The sequence below is a fragment of the Capricornis sumatraensis genome, chromosome 3 (assembly GCF_032405125.1).
Source record: "Capricornis sumatraensis isolate serow.1 chromosome 3, serow.2, whole genome shotgun sequence".
NCBI lineage: Eukaryota > Metazoa > Chordata > Mammalia > Artiodactyla > Bovidae > Capricornis > Capricornis sumatraensis.
The window spans coordinates 133,761,415-133,783,886 of NC_091071.1; the positions used below are offsets into that span (position 1 = coordinate 133,761,415).

Consider the following 22,472-nt stretch of genomic DNA (forward strand, 5'->3'; position numbering starts at 1 on the left):
CCAGGATTTTCATTCAATTTAAAATATTTTTTTAGTTTTGTACTAGCGTATAACCAATTAACAATGTTATGATAGTTTCAGGTGAACAGTAAGGGGACTTAGCCGTACGTAAACGTATATCCATCCTCCCCCAAATTCCCCTCCCATCCAGGCTGCCACATAATCGTTCAATTTTTTTTTTAAATTTTATAAAAGAAATAGTCAAAGAGTTAATAGTCTCACGGGGATGGGGGCTGGGGGGCATGGCGGACTGAAGGCCAGATGGCTGGGCAGGTTGTGTGGAGCAACCTGTGAGATGAGTCTGGAAGGGAGGTTGGGGCTCCATCACCAAGCATATCTATTGCTCTATTAAGGAGTCTGTATGGGTCCTAGCAAACAGCCACCTCGGAAGGCTTTAAAGAAGATCCAATCTTAATGAAAGTAACTTTTTAGAAATACTGATCACTAGAAAGATAGAGGATAAGTTGGTTGGAGGATAGCCTAAAAGCCGAATGGCCAGTTAGGAGGCTAATGCAATAGTTCAGGCAAGGGAAGGTGATGAGGAAGGAGAGGCAAGTCCCCACCAGCCAGTGCGGTACAGCAGGATCAACCAGTGTCTCCCGAACACTTCTTTATCACCTTGCTTTCTAGATCAAAAATGTTTGCTCCTTGTCAGGCTCAATGATGGTAGGGTCTACTCTCTCCCCTGCCCCCTACCAAGATGCTGGCCACGCCAAGAGGCTTTCACACTTTGTGGCTCCAATGTTTCAAGCTAGTAATGAAACTCAACCTAGAATGACAGATTTAAACTTGGCAAGCACTTTGGAGACCATTTGTCCTGTGGTTTCCAAGGTTTTTTCTACAGTAGAATACTTTATTCAAATGAGATTTACATAGAACACCAAACTAAAACTGCTACAGGTGGAAGTGAGGAAGTTCACTGTGAGAGGCACCCCACCTCCTCATCTTCCGCTCAACCCTCTCAGCAGGCACCAAGGTGCCATCTGATCAAATTAAACCTTACCGTTTTAAAGAAAATGAAAACTGGAACAGTTTAAGTCCCCTGCCCAAGGCCACCCATGGATTCACAGTGGAGGGTAGATGAACATAGACCCCAGAGCCGGCACTGCCACTTCCTGTGTGACCTTGTGCAGGCGACTCAGCCTCTCCGTTTCCTCATCAGGAAACTGGACACGAGCAGAGTTGTTATGAGGATTAAATATTAACACATAACATAATACATAATGTAATATATAATGTAATACATAACAATAGATACAAAGCACACAGGCAGTATATACTCCACAGTCAGTTCTATACCCCAAAACCACGCCTGTGTGAGAACTTAGATCTTTTTCATTATCAATACCAATGTCATTGTTGCTATACATCAGACAGTGAAGATAAGCACTACACATTGTTTTTCTGTTTCTAGTGGCACTTTGTGTCAGGACTCCGGATAGCCCAGCGTCAGGAGAACGCCTTTGCCATTGTCAATGCTGGGATGAGTGTGAAGTTTGAGGAAGGCACAGACACCATCAAGGAACTTCAGATGTTCTACGGAAGTGTTGGCCCCACTGTTGTCTCTGCAAGCAAAACCTGCCAGCAGCTCATTGGGAGGTATGTCATAACACATTTGAAACATGAAACCCAGGCCTTGCCATTTTAAAATTTTAATGAAAATAGCACTTGGAAAATTTTTCTGATTATAATACACACACACATATATATATATACACATGCATATAATGTGTTGAAAATTTAACCACTGCAGAAAAGTACAAAGAAAATAAAAATCACCCAAAAACCAATCATCTTCAAGATACAACGATTCTTTTGTTGTAGTTTCTATAATAACAATTCACAAATTAAGATAATCTAAGTAGATAGTATCTCCAAAATTCCACTTCGAATTAACCTGAAAAATAAGTAAATGTTTCTAATACTGTGTCCTAAGACAACTGAAAATGTCCTTAAAGAGATTAAAGAAGATGAAATAGTCCAAAAGGTGAATTGGCCTTCCTCCTGTCATTTGCATTATTTCTAGCATTTGGACAGCAAGTTTTTGAAGTTCTTCTAACCAGTTATTTTACAGTAATTTTCATCCACCCATCATGTTTTTTGTCAACAATTAGAACTTAATGCACAATGGCACCCCACTCCAGTACTCCTGCCTGGGAAATCCCATGGACGGAGGAGCCTGGTAGGCTATAGTCCATGGGGCCACTAAGAGTCGGACACAGCTGAGCAACTTCACTTTCACTTTCATGCATTGGAGAAGGAAATGGCAACCCACTCCAGTGTTCTTGCCTGGAGAATCCCAGGGACAGGGGAGCCTGGTGGGCTGCCGTCTATGGGGTTGCACAGAGTCGGACACGACTGACGCAACTTAGCAGCAGCAGCAGAACTTAATGCAAGTTTTTTCTGATACTGAAATAACTAAAATAAGTGTTCTCAAAACACTTATATAGTAAATTTCAGTCATGAAAAATGTTGCTAGTATCATCAATAATTCAGTCATTTACTAGTCTTTAGTCAGGAAGATCCCCTAGAAGAGGAAATGGCAACCCACTCCAGTATTCTTGCCTGGAAAATTCCATGGACAGAGGAGCTTGTGGGCTACAGTCCATGGCATCACAAAGAGTCAAACACAGTTGAGCAACCGAGAATGCATGCACCTGTGCCAGTGTGGTGCAGTTGTTGGGGACACGGCCATGAACAAAACAAAGTCCCAGATCATGGGAAGCTTGATTTGAGTGCTTTTTTCATCCAAACTATTTGAGGTAAATCAACATTCCAGGCCATGACATTAAAAATAATAAAAACAATCTGATTGAAAAATAAGCAGAGGATTTAAATGGACATTTTTCCAAAGAAGACATACAGGTGGCCAACAAGCGTATGAAAAGATACTTAACATCACTAATCACAATGCAAGTCAAAACCACTGTGAGCTATCATCTCACATGTTAGAATGAGTATTATATGAAAGACAAGAAATAACATGAGTGGAGAATAGGAAACCCTTATGCACTGTTGGTGGGAATACAAATTGGTGCAGCCACTGTAGAAAACAGTATGCAGGTTCCTCAGAAAGCTAAAAATAGGACTACCATATGATCCTACAGAGAAGATGGAAATATCTACTCAAAAGGCATAGGCAATTCCATGTGGCTTGCAGCATTATTTACAATAGCCGAGATAATGGCAGCAACCTAAGTGGTCAATGATGATCAATGTATAAAGGATCAATGTATATATGAACATTATTCCATTATAATAAAAGAAGGAAACTTGCCATCTGTGGCAACATAGATGGATTTTGAGGGCATTATGCTAAGTATGATGCAGAGAAAAACAAATACTGTACAATCTTACATGTGGAATCTAAAACAAAGCAAAAACTGAGCTTGTAGATACAGAGAACAGTTTGGTGGCTGCATAGATGTGGTGGGGTGGAGGATGGAGTGCAAAATGGATGCAGGGGGTTAAAAAAGTACACATTTCTAGTTATAAAATAAATGTCATTGGGATGTGATGTACAGCATGGTAACTGTACATAATAATACTATATTGTATACTTGAAAATTGCTAAAAACAAAACTAGATCTTAAATGTTCTTGTCCCAAGAAAAAATTAGTAACAACGTATGGTGATGAATATTAACTAGACTTATTGTGGTGATAATTTCACAATACATACAAGTATCAAATCATTACATTGTACCCCTGAAACTAACATAATGTCATGTCAATTACACCTCAATTAAAAATTAAAAAATTTTCAATAATATTTTTGAAAGGAGGACTTTGTAAGAAAATCTGGGAGCCACTACCTCGGATTCTAAAGAAAGCTAGTGAGGGATTTGAGAGTATTTTGTGTAGACTTCGAAGACGGATACACACTGCTCTCCATCTTTTCGTACTCTGCTGGATTAGTGCTTGTCTCTGCCTCTTCTGTGAAATGTTCACACTCTTTCCTGCTAGGCAGTGGAATGACCAGATGCTGAGTGATGCTTGCCGATTGGTCCTGGATGAGATTTACATCCCTCCAGACGCTGAAGGTGGCATGGTAGAGTATAGGCGAACCCTCATCATCAGCTTACTCTTCAAATTCTACCTCAAAGTGAGGCGAGGGCTGAATAAAATGGTAAGGACTACTTCTCTGGGTCTCTGGGCCCCTTGGCCTTCTGGACATGAGCCTGCACATGAAGGGCCTCCACAGCCTGGTTTTAATAATACACAGAGGGCGTCGAGGGTGGGACCTTCAGGTGGCGCGTCCCCGCCTCCAACAGCTTCCTCCTGGCCCTTTTAGTTTCTCTCCTTCCCTCGCTCTCCTTCACTCCTGAGCTGAGAAGGGGAGGGATGGCCTTGTTATTCCATTTGCTTTATAATGTGTATGACAGATGTTAATATGCAGTGTCAAGTTGATTTATAGTAGTGAAGAACCTTCAGTGAGTAAACTATGATCTTTTCCTTAAAATAAGACCTATTTTAATATTTTAAAAATTTATGAATAAGACAAAAAGGAAGAGAAAATCATCTATAATACCATTATTAGTATTTTATTATGTACTTCTTCTTCAAACAACTGTGCTAGCCCAGGGAATTCAAAGCTCAGGGCTCTCTCCCAGCAGAACTGGTATCTGATATCTGAAAGAATAAATATGATAACCTATTTCTGACATGTGTTTTTCCAAGCTAGTCACTCAGAATGTAAGTTAAATGTGACATAATCTCCTTTTCAGGACTCCCACAAGTTTCCTGATATCCCAGAAAAGTTCGTGAGTGCTCTAGAAGATTTCCCTATAGAAACACCCCAAGGAATTCAGATGTTCCAGGTTGGTGGCTGGGGTTTTTTGCTTTTTAATATGTCTGCGATGTAAGTGTATGCCATTATGCATATATCTTCTTTCTTTTCAATAACTTACTTTTATTACTTGTACAGACAAAGTCTGCTAAAGCCAGTTGATGTTACCCATTGTCACCCATGCGTGGCTTTCTTGGTTTAGCTTCTATGCTTTTACTAAAGGCTACACAAAGAGTTAGATTCTGTATCTCCTTTCCCTACTGTTTTCAGTTTTGCTGCTTAAAATTTCCTCCCTTTCTTGGCCAATGTCTGTCCTTTCTTTAAAATCTGACTTAACACTTACTGCTTCGCTCAGTCCTGTCCAAGTCTTTGTGACCCCATGGACTATACAGTCCATGGAATTCTCTAGGCCAGAGTACTGGAGTGGGTAGCCTTTCCCTTCTCCAGAGGATCTTCCCAACCCAGGGATCGAACCCAGGTCTCCTGGGTGGATTCTTTATCAGCTGAGCCACATGGGAAGCCCAAGAATACTGGAGTGGGTAGCCTATCCCTTTTCCAGAGGATCTTCCCATCCCAGGGATGGAACTGGGATCTCCTGAACTGCAGGCAAATTCTTTACCAACTGAGTTATGAGGGAAGCCCCTGCTTTCTTATAATCACCCTAAATCTCCCAGAAACTTGTGTATGTTTCTTGCACCAAATTAGTTGATGTCAACTGTTCTTTATTGCTATACAAAGTTGATCACATTATGTTAATGTGTTACTATGTATTCTGATACTTCAACAAGGTTGTAGAGTTTTTGAGAGCAAATAAAAAAAAGTCTTCCTTTTTTGGGGTGAGGGAGTGGTTGTAATCAGAATTTATCCTTTACCGTATGGATCTTTATTAATGTTGACTCACAGATGTGGATACCCAATTGCCTATAGTTTTTTTTTTTTTTACTTTGGGGTAAGCCAAGATATATCAGACCCAAGTTTCAGTGCTTGAGGACGTCTGGCAATAAAATAACTTGCTTTGCTCATGAACAGTGCGTGGATCCCTACCAACCCCTACAAGATCCAGTTGGCCACCCAGTCATGCACCAGTCAGCCATTAAACACACCACAGGGGAAGCTGTGTTTGTTGATGACATGCCCCCCATCTCCCAAGAACTCTTCCTGGCTGTAGTCACCAGCACCAGAGCTCATGCAAAGATCATGTAAGAAAATAAAACATCCCTATATGTTACTGGAATGCATTCACAATTTCATATTAGAATTGAGAATTTATTATATATTTGGGTCAATTAAGAATAATTTCCTCTTCTGGATGGGAATCAGTCATTTTTTAAATATAGTTAAGAAAAAAAAAATCTATGGCCAAAAGTAAGAACACCTACTAACTGCTGGCATTTTCCACATGGAATACTGCCCATGACTTGTTATGAGGCCACCAATTTTTCCTGGTGTTTGAGGAATCACTTATATTACCCTGAGCTTACCTCTGTAACTTCAGTGTGTGCTTTCAAATTTTCCTTCCTAGATTAATTGATACTTCAGCAGCCCTGGCCCTTCCTGGTGTTGTTGATGTGATAACAGCAGAGGATGTTCCCGGAGAAAATAACTACCAGGGAGAGATTTTCTACGCACAAAATGAGGTGTGTGATTCGTGCGCCGCTTCTCATTCAAATGCTTTGCTGGAAATGCCAGAATGATGATGGGTCATGGGTCCATGTTCACATCACAAAGACCTGCAGCGAACCAGTGACTCCCCCTCAAATTCTCTCTTGAATGGTGAACCCTTTGGAGATTTTGTTAAAAGCCATAAGCTTTCTCAGGGAAGGCTTCTAAAAAAACCATCAAGTGGTAGAGGCAGTACAGAACATAGGACATTAAAGCAACCAACATTATTTCAGGACAACTGGATTACTGGCTGTGATATGGGAGTGGGAAGGAGTGTGGCTGAAGACAGTCATAGGCCAGGTCCTCAAACTCTGCCTCCAGCATATGTATCCCCTGAACCCCACTCAAGTTACTGCTTTAGATTTATTCTCATAGGTTGAAAATAATACAACATGTGGCTTTTCAGCAGGTAATTTGCGTGGGTCAGATCGTCTGCACTGTGGCTGCTGATACCTATGCTCATGCAAAAGAGGCTGCTAAAAAAGTGAGGATTGTTTATGAAGACCTAGAGCCCAGGATTATAACAATAGAGGTACGCAGGCCATTCCATGTATTCTAGAATGACTAGGGTGGTATAATTTTGACAGAATTCAACCCATAGGGTCACAAAACAATATAGGGCTCACCTATACTGGGTTTGGGGTTGTCCATAGTTTTAGAGAGAAGGCTCCAGCTAATCTGCACCTCGAAACATAATACTGAGAATTTTCCTGCTTGCAGCTCCCTCCCTTCTTGGGTCCATTTCTCCTCCCTTGATCTCTTGCTAAGGCATGGCCACAGAATATAGATAAGGGATACCAGGGGGATGTTCTTAGAACCTCACATGCAAAACTAGTCAGTGGGGAAATCCAGAGCGTGTGAAACTCACAACCGTTGTAACATTTACTAAATTACAGCTTGGGTCCTCTGTCTCCCTGCCCACTTCCTGCTAAAATGCAAGCCCTGGAGATGGCACTCTGACTCACAGTCTGACTCTGTTGTCTCAGTTCAGTTCAGTTCAGTTCAATCGCTCAGTCCTGTCCAACTCTTTGCGACCCCATGGATCTCAGCATGCCAGGCCTCCCTGTCCATCAGCAACTCCCAGAGTTCACTCAGACTCACATCCATCCAGTCAGTGATGCCATCCAGCCATCTCATCCTCTGTCATCCCCTTCTCCTCCTGCCCCCAATCCCTCCCAGCATCAGAGTCTTTTCCAATGAGTCAACTCTTCGCATGAGGTGGTCAAAGTACTGAAGTTTCAGCTTTAGCATCATTCCTTCCAAAGAAAGCCCAGGGCTGATCTCCTTCAGAATGGACTGGTTGGATCTCCTTGCAGTCCAAGGGACTCTCAAGAGTCTTCTCCAACACCACAGTTCAAAAGCATCAATTCTTCGGCGCTCAGCCTTCTTCACAGTCCAACTCTCACATCCATACATGACTACTGGAAAAACCATAGCCTTGACTAGACGGACCTTAGTCGGCAAAGTAATGTCTCTGCTTTTGAATATACTATCTAGGTGGGTCATAACTTTTCTTCCAAGGAGTAAGCATCTTTTAATTTCATGGCTACAGTCACCATCTGCAGTAATTTTGGAGCCCCAAAAATAAAGTCTGACACTGTTTCCACTGTTTCCCCATCTATTTGCCATGAAGTGATGGGTCTAGTGGGACCTTAATAGCAATGAAAGCTTTGACAAGATGTTTCAACTCCTCATACCTCAGTTTCCTCGACTGTAAAATGGGAACCATGAAAGTACCTACACCAAAAGGTCACTGTGAGGTTTAAATGGAAGAATTCAAATGCCTGGAACAGCACTTGGGACATGGGATCCATTCAATAAATGTTAGCTGTCATTTTGTTTTAGCTGTTTTTGATAATGAGGACAATAACATCTCAGTGCTTTATAACCCCAGTACCTAGTGAAGCACTAAATCCATAGTAGGTGCTCAATAAATATGTGTGATGGAAGGATAGATGAGTCCATAAGCAATGTGAATCCCAGCCAATGGGATGCAGTCTTCATCATTTTTTGTGATTCCCTTCTATTCTTCCCAATGGTTACCGAGGTCAAGTATTTCCCAATTATCCTCTGAATGCCTCTTAATTCTGTCCCTTTCTTTCTATTCTCACTTTGTCTCCCATCTCACGGTTTGGCCAGATCCTCATCACCTGTTGTCAGATTAATTATCATAACTGCTTTAAAAGGAGTTTTGTACTCTGTTTCAACCTATATGTCCATCATATTAACATTCTAAGCCTCAAAGTTCATCAGATCCCTTCTTCCACACAGCAGCATCCCCTTAGATGAGGTTCCTAGTATAGCACTCAGGATCTTTTTGCCAGGATGGCGGGGGGCTCTTTGGGTCTTCACCACTGTGCACAAGCTTTCTCTGGTTGTGGGGAACAGGGGCTGCTCTCGCTGCAGAGCACAGGCTCTAGAGCATGTGGGCTCAGTAGCTGCAGTGCCTGGGCTCAGTCACTGTGGCATGTGGGCTCAGTAGCTGTGGTGCATGGGCCCAGTCACTGCGGCATGTGGGCTCAGTAGCTGTGGTGCATGGGCTCAGCTGCCCTGCGGCTTGTGGAATCTGCCCAGATCAGGGATTGAATCCTTGTCCCCTGCATTGGCAGGCAGTCTCCCAACCACTGGACCACCAGGTTAAGTCCTCAGGATCTTTCTTAATCCAACCTCAAGGCACTTTTCAGCCCAACCTACTATTTCTTGATAGAAAATCTCCACCCTTCCAGTTGGCTTGTTCTCATTTTGGCCCCTCAGCTTGGTTTCAACTTCAGACTATTGCTTTATGAGGCGCTTTTGACTGTAAATGATTCTCCCTCTCTTCTCTAGCTGTCCTAATCCCATTCAGTTCAGCACCTAACTTTCATCACCTACGCAGGGTCACCCTTGAGCATTCCTGGCCCCACCAACCTCCTCCTCTTGTCCTCTCTTTACTCTGTTATTTGCCCCCCCTCACCTCAAAGTTGGCACCTTAACACCAAACTGCGTTGGGCCCTCATTCAGCTGTCTAGGGTAAGACCATATTGTATATATCTATCCTTGTCTCCCCCTCAGCTCTTCCTCAGAGCCCTGAACAAAACTAAGGCAATACCAATGCCTGTAATCCATTTCAACCCAACATCAGTTGTCTCTCCTTACTGCTTGGATTGTCTTGGTGTGTGAAGATCTGATTGAGCAGGAGCTTGGGGTTTTGATGGTAGGTGAACGGCTTATTAGAATACTTTTGAAAAAAAAAACACCTTTTTCTTGTTTGTTTTGTTTTGTTATTTCCCCTGCAGCAAGCCCTAGAGCACAATTCATTTCTTTCTGCTGAGAAAAAAATTGAGCAAGGAGATGTAGAGCAAGCCTTTAAAAACGTTGACCAAATCATTGAAGGTAAGTGACCTTGAGCCAAAAAGGTAAAGCCTCTGCGGTTGAAGACTTAATTCAGTCATCTGGCTTGAGAAATACTAGAGCTCTCAGGCAGAGCTTCTCAACCCTAGTGTGATTTTTGAATCACAATTTTAAATGCACAAATAATAAATTTACTAAGCTTGATGAAATTTTACATATGTATAAGTCTATGGATGGGATGGTTAGATAACATCGCCAACTCAGTGGACATGAGTCTGAGCAAATTCCGGGAGATAGTGAAGGGCAGGGAAGCCTGGCGTGCTGCAGTCCATGGGGTCGCAAAGTATGGGACACAATTTAGCGACCAAATAAGAACAACAACAGGCCTATGTAAATACTACCCACACCAAGATAGAGAATATTTCCAGCACCCTGAAAGCTTCCTTGTGGCCCTTCTCAGTTAGTAAACCTCCCAAAGATTTTTGTTTTAATTTTACTTATTTGGCTGTGCTGAGTCTTTGTTGCTGGGCAAGGGCTTTCTCTAGTTGGAGTGTGCAGGCTTCTCTTATTGAAGAGTATGGGTTCTAAGGCTCTCAGCCCTCAGTAGTTGTGGCATATGGGCTTAGTTGCCCCTCAGCACATGGAATCTTCCCAAACCAGGGATCAAACCAGTGCTACCTGAATTGGCAGGTAGATTCTTAACCACTAGACCACCAAGAAAGTCCCCAAAGATTTTATTCTAACCTTTACCACTGTAGATTAGTTTTATCTCTTTTGAACTTCATATAAATGGAACCTTACAGTATAACTTCTTTTGTGCCTACTTTTATTCAATGTTGTGTATGGAGGGCTCATCCATGTTATTGCATAGATCCATAATTCTTTTTCATTATTTAGGAGTATTTCATGGTATAAATATTTATATATCCATTATATCTGTAATTATACCCATAATTTATTTATCTATTCTACTATTGATATGCATTTGAGTTTTTTCAACTTGGGGCTTTTATGAATAGTTCCTGTAAACACTGTTATTATACATGCCTTGTGGTGAGCATAAGCACTCATTTTCAATAGAATATACTCAGCAGTAGAAATACCAAATAATAGTGCTTTAATATGTTTTACTTTTAGTTAATGCCAAACATTAAAGAATGTTTTTCCTATTTTATTCCTAATAACAATTGTAAAAGTTCCATTGTTTGTTTATCATCATCAGTCTTTTTGGTTTAGTTCTTGTACACCCTTCTTAATATTTCTTTCTAGTACTTGACACTTTATAATGCTATTGTAAATTATATTTTTATTTAATTTTCTACTTATTTATGTCTAATATATAAAGACAGTTGGTTTTTGTATATTGATCTTATAGCCAGGAGTTTCACTAGATTCCCTCACTATTTTAATAGTCTTACAGAGTCTCTTGGATTTTCTGTGTATAAAGTTGTATCTTAACAGTTTTATTTATCTTTCCTAATCTTGATTCTATGTTGTTTTCTTATTTGCTTATTTTGAATTGCTGCACTGGGTAAGACTTAGTACAGTTTTTTAAAATATAAATATCCAGATCCCACCTCAGACTTGTGAAATCAGAACCTTGGAGTATAATATCAGAGCATCTATTTTATAAAAGATCTCCATGTGGGTGAGTCTAATTTGTAGCCAGAGTTGAAAGCTGCAGTTTAGAGAATTGCTACAAGTCTTAAGTAAGAGAAAATAGTAATTTTTACAGTCTGTTATCTACTTCTAAATAAGTGGAATGGCAAGTGCTATATTTTTTACTGAAATGCCTTCAGAATACTTGTTTCCCAGCATCATTCTGTTTAAGCAGAAAATGTAGACTGATTCCCAATTATAAAAACAAGTTACTACCTCAGAAGAATAGTTAAATACAAGCAGGAAAGCTAAGAAAGATGTTCAGAGATTTGACAGCATCTTGTGTCAAACATTCATTACTCCATAATAGATTTTATAGAAGAAACTAAATGAGATTTTACAAAGACTATAAATTTGGGCTAAAGGTTATTTAGTTATGATAATAATATCAGCTAACATTTTTTGGGCTCCAAAATCACTGCAGATGGTGACTGCAACCATGAAATTAAAAGACGCTTACTCCTTGGAAGAAAAGTTATGACCCACCTAGATAGTATTTTCAAAAGCAGAGACATTACTTTGCCGACTAAGGTCCGTCTAGTCAAGGCTATGGTTTTTCCAGTAGTCATGTATGGATGTGAGAGTTGGACTGTGAAGAAGGCTGAGCGCCGAAGAATTGATGCTTTTGAACTGTGGTGTTGGAGAAGACTCTTGAGAGTCCCTTGGACTGCAAGGAGATCCAACCAGTCCATTCTGAAGGAGATCAACCCTGGGCTTTCTTTGGAAGGAATGATGCTAAAGCTGAAGCTCCAGTACTTTGGCCACCTCATGCGAAGAGTTGACTCATTGGAAAAGACTCTGATGCTGGGAGGGATTGGGGGCAGGAGGAGAAGGGGACGACAGAGGATGAGATGGCTGGATGGCATCACTGACTGGATGGATGTGAGTCTGAGTGAACTCAGGGAGTTGGTGATGGACAGGGAGGCCTGGCGTGCTGTGATTCGTGGGGTCGCAAAGAATCGGACACGACTGAGCGACTGAACTGAACTGAACTGAACATTTGTCAGGTACTCGTGCCAGGCACCATGCCAAACATTTTATGTGTTTTATGTTATTTAATCCTGACAAGCCTAGGAAATGATTAGTATTATTATTAAGTCTATTGTAAATTCCTAAGTATCACTGCTTACTATTTAATATGTAAGTAGAACACTGCTAAGAAAGAACATATCAGTAGATGCATTTTACAGATGATGAAACTGAGGCTTTGAAAAGTTAAGTAACTGGTTGAGATCTCATAACCAGTTAGCAGTAGAACCAGGACTGGAGCCCAGAATTGGCTGAGTTCCTAGACCCTTGCTGTTAACCATAGTAGTATATTTTCTTTAAATTTCTGTTCTCACTGAGGATAACAGAATGACAAGATCCTAGCTAGCTATTTGTCATTCAGGATTCTGGCCATAGTGGGAGTTCAAGTGGGAAGTTTGAGAGACAAAGGGAATTTAAAATATGGGCAGAAATGACGAAGAATTGGAACAGACTCTTGAGAGTCCCTTGGACTGCAAGGAGATCAAACCAGTCAGTCCTAAAGGAAGTCAACTCTGAATATTCACTGGAAAGACTGATGCTGAAGGTGAAGCTCCCATACTTTGGCCACCTGGTGCAAAGAGCCGACTCATTGGAAAAGACCCTGATGCTGGGAAAGATTGAGGACAAGAGGAGAAGGGGGTGACAGAAGATGAGATGGTTGGATGACTTCACCGACTCAAAGGACATGAATCTGAGCAAACTCCAGGAGACACTGAAGGAAGGGAAGCCTGGGCTGCTCCAGTCCATGGGGTCGCAAAGAGTTGGACATGACTGAGCAACTGAACAACACCACAACTAGGAGTTATTGAGAATATAATGTCTTGTATTAGTTAAGAGCATGGATCCTGGGGTCAGGCTGCCCAGGTTTGGATCCCAGCTCTGCTGTTTACTTAACCTTTCTATGTCTCAAGTTCCTAATAATACCTGCCTCATAGGATTGATACAGAGATTGCATAAATTTATTATCTATAAAGTTCTAGGCCTCAGAATAATATCTATCATAGGTAAAAACTATTTAATTATTAAATAAATTTGAATTTAGATTAAAATCAGTATATACATGCTGAAAGCAAACTTTTTTTGTAGGGGAAAGGGTGCCTTTTTACATGACTCACATTCTGTCATCCCAAGAAGTAATTCAAGAAATCCTTTGTTTTCTGGCAAAGCAATTCACTTATTTTTAACTGCACGGGGTTCTTTTGGTTAGTTTTAAATTAAAAATACTACCTCTCAAATACTTAAATAAGGGATAAATGTGTCTCTAGTACAACCTACAAAATAATAAGGATGAGGAACTTATTTACAAAACAGATACAGATTCACAAACTTAGAAAACAAACATGGTTGCCAGGAGGGAAGGATGGGGAGAAGGGATAGTTAGGGAGTTTTAGATGGACATGTACACACTGCTGTATTTAAAATGGATAATCAACAAGGACCTACGGTATAGCACAGGAAAGTGTCCTCAATGTTATGTGGCAGCCTGGATGGGAGGAGAGTTTGGGGGATAATGGATACTTGTATATGTATGATCCCTTTGCTGTTCACCTGAAACCATCACAACATTGTTAATTGGCTATACTCCAATATGAAATAAAAGGTTTAAAAATAATAATAAGGATGTACTGAACAAGCCAAAAATCTCAGCTAAATCAACAAGAGCAGGCTGGTTTTAAGGTAGGGATCAACCTACTTACCCTCTTTGTGACCCAATAATCCTGACATCACCTAATTAGGGTACGTACTATTATTACCTCCAATTTTCCAGATGAGGAAATGAGGATTTACTAATTTGGCCAAACTCACCGAGCAAGGATATAACAGAGCTAAGATATGTGGTCATATTGGCCTGTGTACTCAAGTGCAACACATCACAGACCTCACCACCCACTGGACAGGCCAAGAGAGGGGAATGAACCAGCTGGAGTCAGGCAGCTGGTGAGGCACAATGAAGATTAATGAGAAAATGTGGTTTAACCAAATGATGCAAAGTCGAACTCTATAAACTGAAGCAACTTTCTCTTTACAACGTAAACACCACCAAGAGTCCCCAAGTTGGAACTTTCAAGTAAACCTTGTCCTGTGTTTATGCTTTATAGGTAAGGTCCACGTGGAAGGACAGGAACATTTTTACATGGAAACACAAACTATCCTGGCTATCCCCCAAGAGGAAGATAAAGAAATGGTGCTGCACGTTGGAACACAGTTTCAGACCCATGTGCAGGTAACAGAGTATTTTTGGAAAAAGAGACTCCAGATGGCTGTGTGACAGAGGCCCTTAAAACCAGGCTTTCCCCTCTAAGGGCCTTCTGATGCCTGCACTCACTGCACACTTGCTCTCAGCAGAAGCCCAGAATAAAGGAAATGGGGCAGATGTTTCCCTTAAAGGGCAGACCTTTCAGAGATCTGAAAATCGTGCTGCCTTCCCAAAACAGAGAGCAGAGTCCATCTTTCCCTTCTAACAACTTATAGTGTAAAACCTAATCTCAGGGAGGATAAGTGTAAATACTGCATTTACATTTCCCTTTGTGGTTCTTCTGAGTTGCATCTCGGTGTGAATGTTTTTATAAATCGGTGGCATACGGGTAAAGTGATTGCATCTTCAAGACATTTTCAGCCTAGCGCAGCAGCATGTGGATTCCAATCCTGTCCTGGTGGTTGAGATTTAACCTCACTGAGGCAAGTAAAGAAAATCCTCTGACATTCCCCTCTTCTGAAACGTGGAGCTGTAGGTCCTAAAGTAGTGGCAGGCACAGGGGATACTTGGCCAGTTCTTCTGGGAGAGGGAGTAATGACAACCTCGCTGAAGGAAGGAGCTGGGGGCTTCCTGGTGGAGCACAGTGAGTTGGTAGCTTGAGGTCTTGAAGGATGGCCAGCCTCAGTAGGTGGAAGAAGCTCCCAGTTGCCATTCGAAGAAATAAACATGTATAACAGAACTAGCAAAACAGCCTATCAGCAGATACTTAATTCAGAGCCCTGAGAAGATGCTGATGCTGAGCTAGGATGTAGCTGTGGCCCCCACTGTTCCAAATTTTGGAGTGGACAGAGATGGAAATATAGGCCTTGATGCTAATCTGCTACATGATCTCTAACAAGCAGCTGGACATCAATATCTTCTGTAAATTGAGGAATTTGATAAAGATCACCCCTGAGATCTCTTTTGGAAGACCGTATGTGGCTCTGGGGTCCAGAGGAATAATATGTATGTCCCAAGATCTGTAGTTGTTTCCCATCAACACCTTCTGAGGAGCAATCAGTCATGACAGCAGGCATTTCCCAGGGATAATGGGGGCACTGGCTACTCACAGCCCAAAGCCCATAACCTGGGCAGCATCAAAGACAGGCCCAGTAAAGAGTTTGAATAGATATTTCTCCAAAGAAAGTCTGAATGACTAATAAGCACATGAAAAGATGCTCATGCATGCCCAAATATTAAGTTGCTTCAGTCATGTCCTACTCTGTGCAACCCACCAGGCTCCTTGGGTTCAATTCCTGGTTGGGAAACTAAGATCCCACAAGCCTCATGTGTGTGTAAGTCACTTCAGTCATGTCCAACTCTTTGCGAACCTATGGACTGTAGCTCACAAGGCGCCTCTGTCCATGGGATTCTCCAGGCAAGAATACTGGAATGGGTTGCCATACCCTTCTCCAGGGGATCTTCTTGACCCAGGGCTTGAACCCGCATCTCTTAACATTTCCTGCATTGCCAGGCTGGTTTTTTACCACTGGTGCCACCTGGAAAGCTCAGCATCATTAAATCACTGTGTGTGTGCACAGTCGCTCAGTCGTGTCTGACTCTGTGACCCCCATGGACTGTAGCCCACCAGGCTCCTCTGTCCATGGGGATTCACCAGGCTAGAATACTAGAGTGGGTTGCCATGCCCTTCTCCAGGGGATCTTCCCAACCCAGGGATCAAACCTAGGTCTTCTGCATTGCAGGCAAATTCTTTACTGTCTGAGCCACCAGGGAAGCCCACTAGAAAAATGCAAATGAAAAACACAATAATAGCAGTTCACTAGACAAACAAAGGACAAACAGTAACAAGTGAGAATGTGGAGAAATTAGAACATTTATTCCCAACAAGAGAACATGAAAAATGGCAGAGCCACTTTGGAAACAGCTTGGCAGTTTCTCAAGATGTTAAAGATAGAGTGGTCATATAACCCAGCAATTTCACAACTAGGTATCCGTCCAATGTGGACTTCCCAGGTGGCTCAGTGATAAAGAACCCACCTGCCAATGCAGGAGATGCGGGTTTGATCCCTGAGTCAGGAAGATCCCCTGGAGAAGGAAATGGCAACCCACTCTAGTATGTTTGCCTGGAAAATTTTCCAGGGACAGAGGAGCCTGGCTGTCTATAATCCATGAGGTCACAAAAGAGTCGGACATGACTTAGCAACTAAATAACAACAAATATTTTCGTTAGGAGTGACTGCTTAATAAATATAAGTGTTCTTTGGAGATGCTTAAAATATTCTAAAATTAGATTACAAAGATGGTTGCATAATTATGTGAATGTTGTTTTTGCTCAATTACTGAATTTCTGTTACTAGGTAGAGAGGAAGTACATGAGTGAGGAAATAAACCAGTAAGTTGCACTTTTGTGACTCTGGGAATGTGCCTCTTTCAGGAATACGTGGCTGCAGCACTAAACATCCCAAGGAACAGAGTCGCCTGTCACACAAAAAGAGCTGGAGGAGCATTCGGGGGGAAAGTGAGCAAGCCTGCTCTGCTAGGAGCTGTCAGTGCTGTGGCTGCCAACAAGTAAGAGTTACAGTGGCCGCAGGGCAGATGCTACCTCTGTTCCCCCAGCCCCACACCCCAGCTTTCATCCCACTGATCATGGCCCTTCATTTCTGAAGGGTATGGTTAACACGTGGGTGCAGGTGCAGAAAAACTGGACCCAGAGCCAGAGGGCCTGGGTGTAAGCCCTGCTCTGCCCACTCATTCACAGGATCATCTTGGGCAAGTCACCTTGGTTTCCTCACCAGTAAAGTGGCAAAAGTAATAGCTACCTGTTTCCCAAGGTGGTTGTGTGAAATAAATGTAATCACTATAAATTTTGACTCACTGCACAGATGTAACTTGGGGTTACTTTTATGAGTTGCATTGACTTTCATTCGTTTTAATGTTTGTTTCAAATCATTAAAATAAATCAAGCTGAGGTTGGCTGAGTGAAGGGAGGGTCAAAATCCCAACCTAATGAGAGGCATGTTTTTTCATGAAATAAATCAGGTCTGTTGCTGCCTGGGAATGTTCTTTTAGCCTCTGCATGTTCTGGATGAAATAACCAGACTCCAGGAATAACCAAACTTCTGTGAATTAACCTTGTAACTACTAAATTTCACTAAGATATATTCAGTTCAGTTCAGTTCAGTCACTCAGTCGTGTCCGACTCTTTGCGACCCCATGAATCACAGCACGCCAGGCCTCCCTGTCCATTACCAACTCCCCGAGTTCATTCAGACTCACGTCCATCGAGTCAGTGATGCCGTCCAGCCATCTCATCCTCTGTCGTCCCCTTCTCCTGCCTCTAATCTCTCCCAGCATCAGAGTCTTTTCCAATGAGTCAACTCTTAGCATGAGGTGGCCAAAGTACTGGAGTTTCAGCTTTAGCATCATTCCTTCCAAAGAAATCCCAGGGCTGATCTCCTTCAGAATGGGTTGGTTGGATCTCCTTGCAGTCCAAGGGACTCTCAAGAGTCTTCTCCAACACCACAGTTCAAAAGCATCAATTCTTCGGTGCTCAGCCTTCCTCACAGTCCAACTCTCACATCCATACATGACTACTGGAAAAACCATAGCCTTGACTAGACGTACTTTAGTCGGCAAAGTAATGTCTCTGCTTTTCAATATACTATCTAGGTTGGTCATAACTTTTCTTCCAAGGAGTAAGCGTCTTTTAATTTCATGGCTACAGTCACCATCTGCAGTGATTTTGGAGCCCCCAAAAATAAAGTCTGATACTGTTTCCACTGTTTCCCCATCTATTTCCCATGAAGTGATGGGACCGGATGCCATGATCTTCGTTTTCTGAACGTTTTCTGAGCTTTAAGCCAACTTTTTCACTCTCCTCTTTCACTTTCATCAAGAGGCTTTTTAGTTCCTCTTCACTTTCTGCCATAAGGGTGGTGTCATCTGCATATCTGAGGTTATGGATATTTCTCCCAGCAATCTTGATTCCAGCTTGTGTTTCTTCCAGTCCAGCATTTCTCATGATGTACTCTACATATAAGCTAAATAAGCAGGGTGACAATATACAGCCTTAACATACTCCTTTTCCTATTTTGAACCAAACTGTTGTTCCATGTCCAGTTCTAACTGCTGCTTCCTGACCTGCATTCAGGACAAACCTAACTTACCCATGGTTATTGCTCCAAAAAGAAAGACTATGAATGTTCCAGCTCTTTGGCACTTCCCAACAATAGAGAAGACTATCCAGTAAGTACAGGTGTGTAGGCCTTGGGAGCACTCCCACAGAAGTGGGAGGAGTGTTCACTAGGCACTTTAAAAAGGAAGGGTCTGAATGCAGCCAGGAGAGGTTGACAAACGATCGGTTCTTAACCCTTTCAGCCTCCATATCCCACTTATAACAAATATATTATCCCCCTTTTAATGTCCCCAGATGAAATTCATAATAGTATAACCTGCTTACACGTATAATTGCAAAATAATCATACAATTCCTTGATGTAACATAAAAAGAAATAAAAAGGAAGGAAACTTAACCAAATAATATGTTATTTCAGTATCTGAATTCTCAGATGTGACTAAACCAAAATGATTACAGTAATAGGGGTTCTTTTCCCACATTTTAATACCCCCACAAATTTTCAAAATGTTAAGGCCTGCAACTACCCCCAACCCCACACTGAGAAACCACGAAACTGGATTCTCTTAAGCCTTCTTTCTTTATTTCAATGCATCTCCCCCATCATGAAGCATCCAGCAGGTTAACAGAGTCATCTCCTACAGGACTGGCCGCCCAATACGGTTCATTCTGGAACGTGGTGATGACATGTTGATAACTGCTGGCCGCCACCCACTGCTCGGAAAATACAAAGTGAGTGACAGCAACAATTTCAGGGAAGTGCTTAAAACACTGTCCAGTGATAACCAACCTATAGTACAGACAAGTTACTAAGTTCTGTGCCACTTGAAAGGGACATTGGGATGCTGCCTAAAACTGATCAGAACTTCCTGTTGCGTTCATGATCTACTTGGGCACCATCCTCGGTGTTCCTCTGGTGACTTTCACATCAAACCATGAGCAAAGCTGGGTATAGATCGACAGCTGTGATCAGACGTGTTTGTGTACAGCATGGTCTGGTTGTAAAGGACTGTTGAGAAAACGGTTTACTTGTTCTATCACTTTTCAGATTGGATTCATGAACAATGGGGTGATCAAAGCTGCTGATATTGAATATTATATCAATGGTGGATGCACTCCTGATGAGTCTGAGTTGGTAAATAAGAAATACACCTTTCCCATAAGTTACCATTGCAATGTTCTTCTTATGAATAATCATCATACAAATTAGACAAATTCTGTGAAGCATCTGAGTTAGAGATGACATTTGGATAAGTGGTTTTGAATACTTGATAGATATGAAGTTTTGTGTTGTTCTCCCTTAACTCAGGTGATGGAGTTCATGGTGCTGAGAAGTGAAAATGCATATTATATTCCTAATTTCCGGTGTCGAGGTAGACCTTGCAAAACAAATTTGCCGTCCAACACTGCTTTCCGAGGATTTGGCTTCCCCCAGGCCATAGTGGTCGGTGAAGCTTATATAACTGCTGTGGCTTCTCAGTGTAACTTAACCCCTGAACAGGTAAGTCATCAGTCAGAACACCCTAACAAAATTCTGACATCGTTGGTTCAAATATATGTTGAATATCTATGTATATTAATAGATGATGTCAGCTTCTAGTCTTGAGGTGTCTGGTGCTAAAGAACCCATCTGCCAGTGCAGGAGACGTGGTTTCATTCCTGTGTACCAAGTCAATCATAAAACTTATTAACCAAAACAACAAACAGCACTTCTGATTTTGTGGATATGCACAAAATGCATAATACGCGCTTCTGGTCTAGACCAGCTCAACTAGAGTTTTATAGTCTAAACACAGCCTAAGCTGGCATGCTACATGGTCCTTGGGCTGATTAGTCTAGGGGATGTCTCAGCTGGGAAGGCTGTCTCTGCTTCACGCAGTTTCTCACCCTTAGGGAGGGCTACCCCAGATCAGTTCTCAAGGTGGCTCAGAGAATGAGTAGCAAGAATGTGGCAAGCCCTAGTGCACGAACACGTTTCAAGTCTGCCTATATTGTCCCATTGGCCAAACAAGTCTCATGGCCAATCCCAGAGTTGGTATGAAGCATCCAAGGGCATGAATAGAGAAAGTGGAATATTATGGCCATGTATACAAGCATTCTAGCACAGTTCAAGATTTTGAGGAATTAATCTGAGAATGATGAAGAATAAGGAAAACCTGTGTATGAGTAAAAGGCTGTGGGATCAGGAGAATTTTGTCTCAGCACTAACAAACCTTGGGACAGAGTTCATAATAACAGTACCTGCTATTGCTCAGAGTGGTAAAGTTAACTGAGGAAATGCACTTAACCTACAACCTGGAGCATATGAAGTGTTCAATAGTGGTTTCTATTGTTATTATCATTAAGTTTATACATGTATGTTTGTACTTACATATCCATAGCCATTTCAATACTTGTTTTGTTTTTCAGAAAGACTTTCTTCATATCAGGTATATTGCAGAAATGCTTGCCTCACGTCAACAATAAACATATAGCCTTGAAATTCACTTTATTTCCCTGTCTTTCAGGTTAAAGAAATAAACATGTATAAGAGAACTAGCAGAACAGCCCATAAGCAGACATTTAATCCCAAGCCCTTGAGAAGATGCTGGGAAGAATGTCTGGAGAAGTCTTCCTTCTCTGCTAGGAAACTGGCTGCTGAGGAATTTAACAAAAAGAACCGCTGGAAGAAGAGGGGGCTTGCCGTGGTCCCCATGAAATTTACAGTTGGGATGCCCACAACCTTCTACAATCAGGTGAGATCAAGACGGGCGTCCCTGGCAGACAGACATGATTGTCTCTCACAATCATGTGTGAGGAGGGATGGTCCCCTCCAGGGAGAAAAAGAAATGGGGCACTTTCCTATAGTAGGAAACACAGTGGATTTAGGCAAATGTTGGAAACCATAGGTATCGGAGCATACCTGGGGCAATGCAGTCACAGGGACCTTAGAAACAATCAACAGATAAAGTCCAGCTCAGGGGGTTAGGCCTTGGACTGGGCCCCGAAAGTGAATATTAGAGTATGGCATCAAATTTCAAATCCATGAGAGAACTGGGGGAAATAAGGATCCCTTCCTCTCTTTTCTAATTTCTCAATGACCACAGTCATTTGAAAGTAAGAGATTTCAAAAACACACGAGAATAGAGCTCTCCTATCCGTACGGAACTTGGAATTCCTATATTGAGGCTCAGTGACTACGATGCCTCCTTTTTAATTCCATCTTAAACAGTTTTTCATAGAGTTCTTATTTCTGATTTTTTTCTTTTGGCTTTTATTCCCATCAATCTCTGAAATATTCTCATAACCAAACCCATACAAAGACAGGTGCCCTTACTGGTGTGAATGAGTTTTGGCCAAGCTGTCTTTGATTAAAACTACCTTTAATATACGCTCTTCCTCAGAGTCTACTAACAAGGTAGAAAGGCGAGTAAGAAGGAGGGAGGGAAGGTCAGGAGAGTTTGGAGCAGATGTTCAGTCTTTCCCCCAGGTAGTATCTCTCAAGCCAGAATAACAGATCTCCTTTAAAGGAAAACAAACGTATTCTTGTGGACTTTCAATGGTTGCTTTTTTTTTTTTTTTTAATATTTTTAACTGTGTGTAACCACAGAACAAAGAATAAGCTTCTTATAGTTCTTATGCTTTAATAAAATACAAATTTGTAAAATTAATAAAAACAGTACTGATAAATTCC

At 41.7% G+C, this 22,472-nt stretch overlaps 1 protein-coding gene across 1 annotated transcript in view; it reads left to right on the plus strand.

The window, feature by feature from the left end:
• Window positions 1-22,472, plus strand: part of LOC138075916 (aldehyde oxidase 4-like) — a 68,322-nt gene that overhangs the window by 29,178 nt on the left and 16,672 nt on the right. Inside the window, exons 14-26 of the mRNA XM_068968012.1 lie at window positions 1,415-1,599; window positions 3,966-4,128; window positions 4,727-4,819; window positions 5,818-5,987; window positions 6,311-6,425; window positions 6,860-6,982; window positions 9,726-9,822; window positions 14,568-14,692; window positions 17,100-17,233; window positions 19,444-19,531; window positions 19,848-19,934; window positions 20,109-20,300; window positions 21,307-21,534. Of these exons, the coding sequence (XP_068824113.1) occupies window positions 1,415-1,599; window positions 3,966-4,128; window positions 4,727-4,819; window positions 5,818-5,987; window positions 6,311-6,425; window positions 6,860-6,982; window positions 9,726-9,822; window positions 14,568-14,692; window positions 17,100-17,233; window positions 19,444-19,531; window positions 19,848-19,934; window positions 20,109-20,300; window positions 21,307-21,534 (1,800 nt within the window). The remainder of the gene's footprint in view (window positions 1-1,414; window positions 1,600-3,965; window positions 4,129-4,726; window positions 4,820-5,817; window positions 5,988-6,310; window positions 6,426-6,859; window positions 6,983-9,725; window positions 9,823-14,567; window positions 14,693-17,099; window positions 17,234-19,443; window positions 19,532-19,847; window positions 19,935-20,108; window positions 20,301-21,306; window positions 21,535-22,472) is intronic.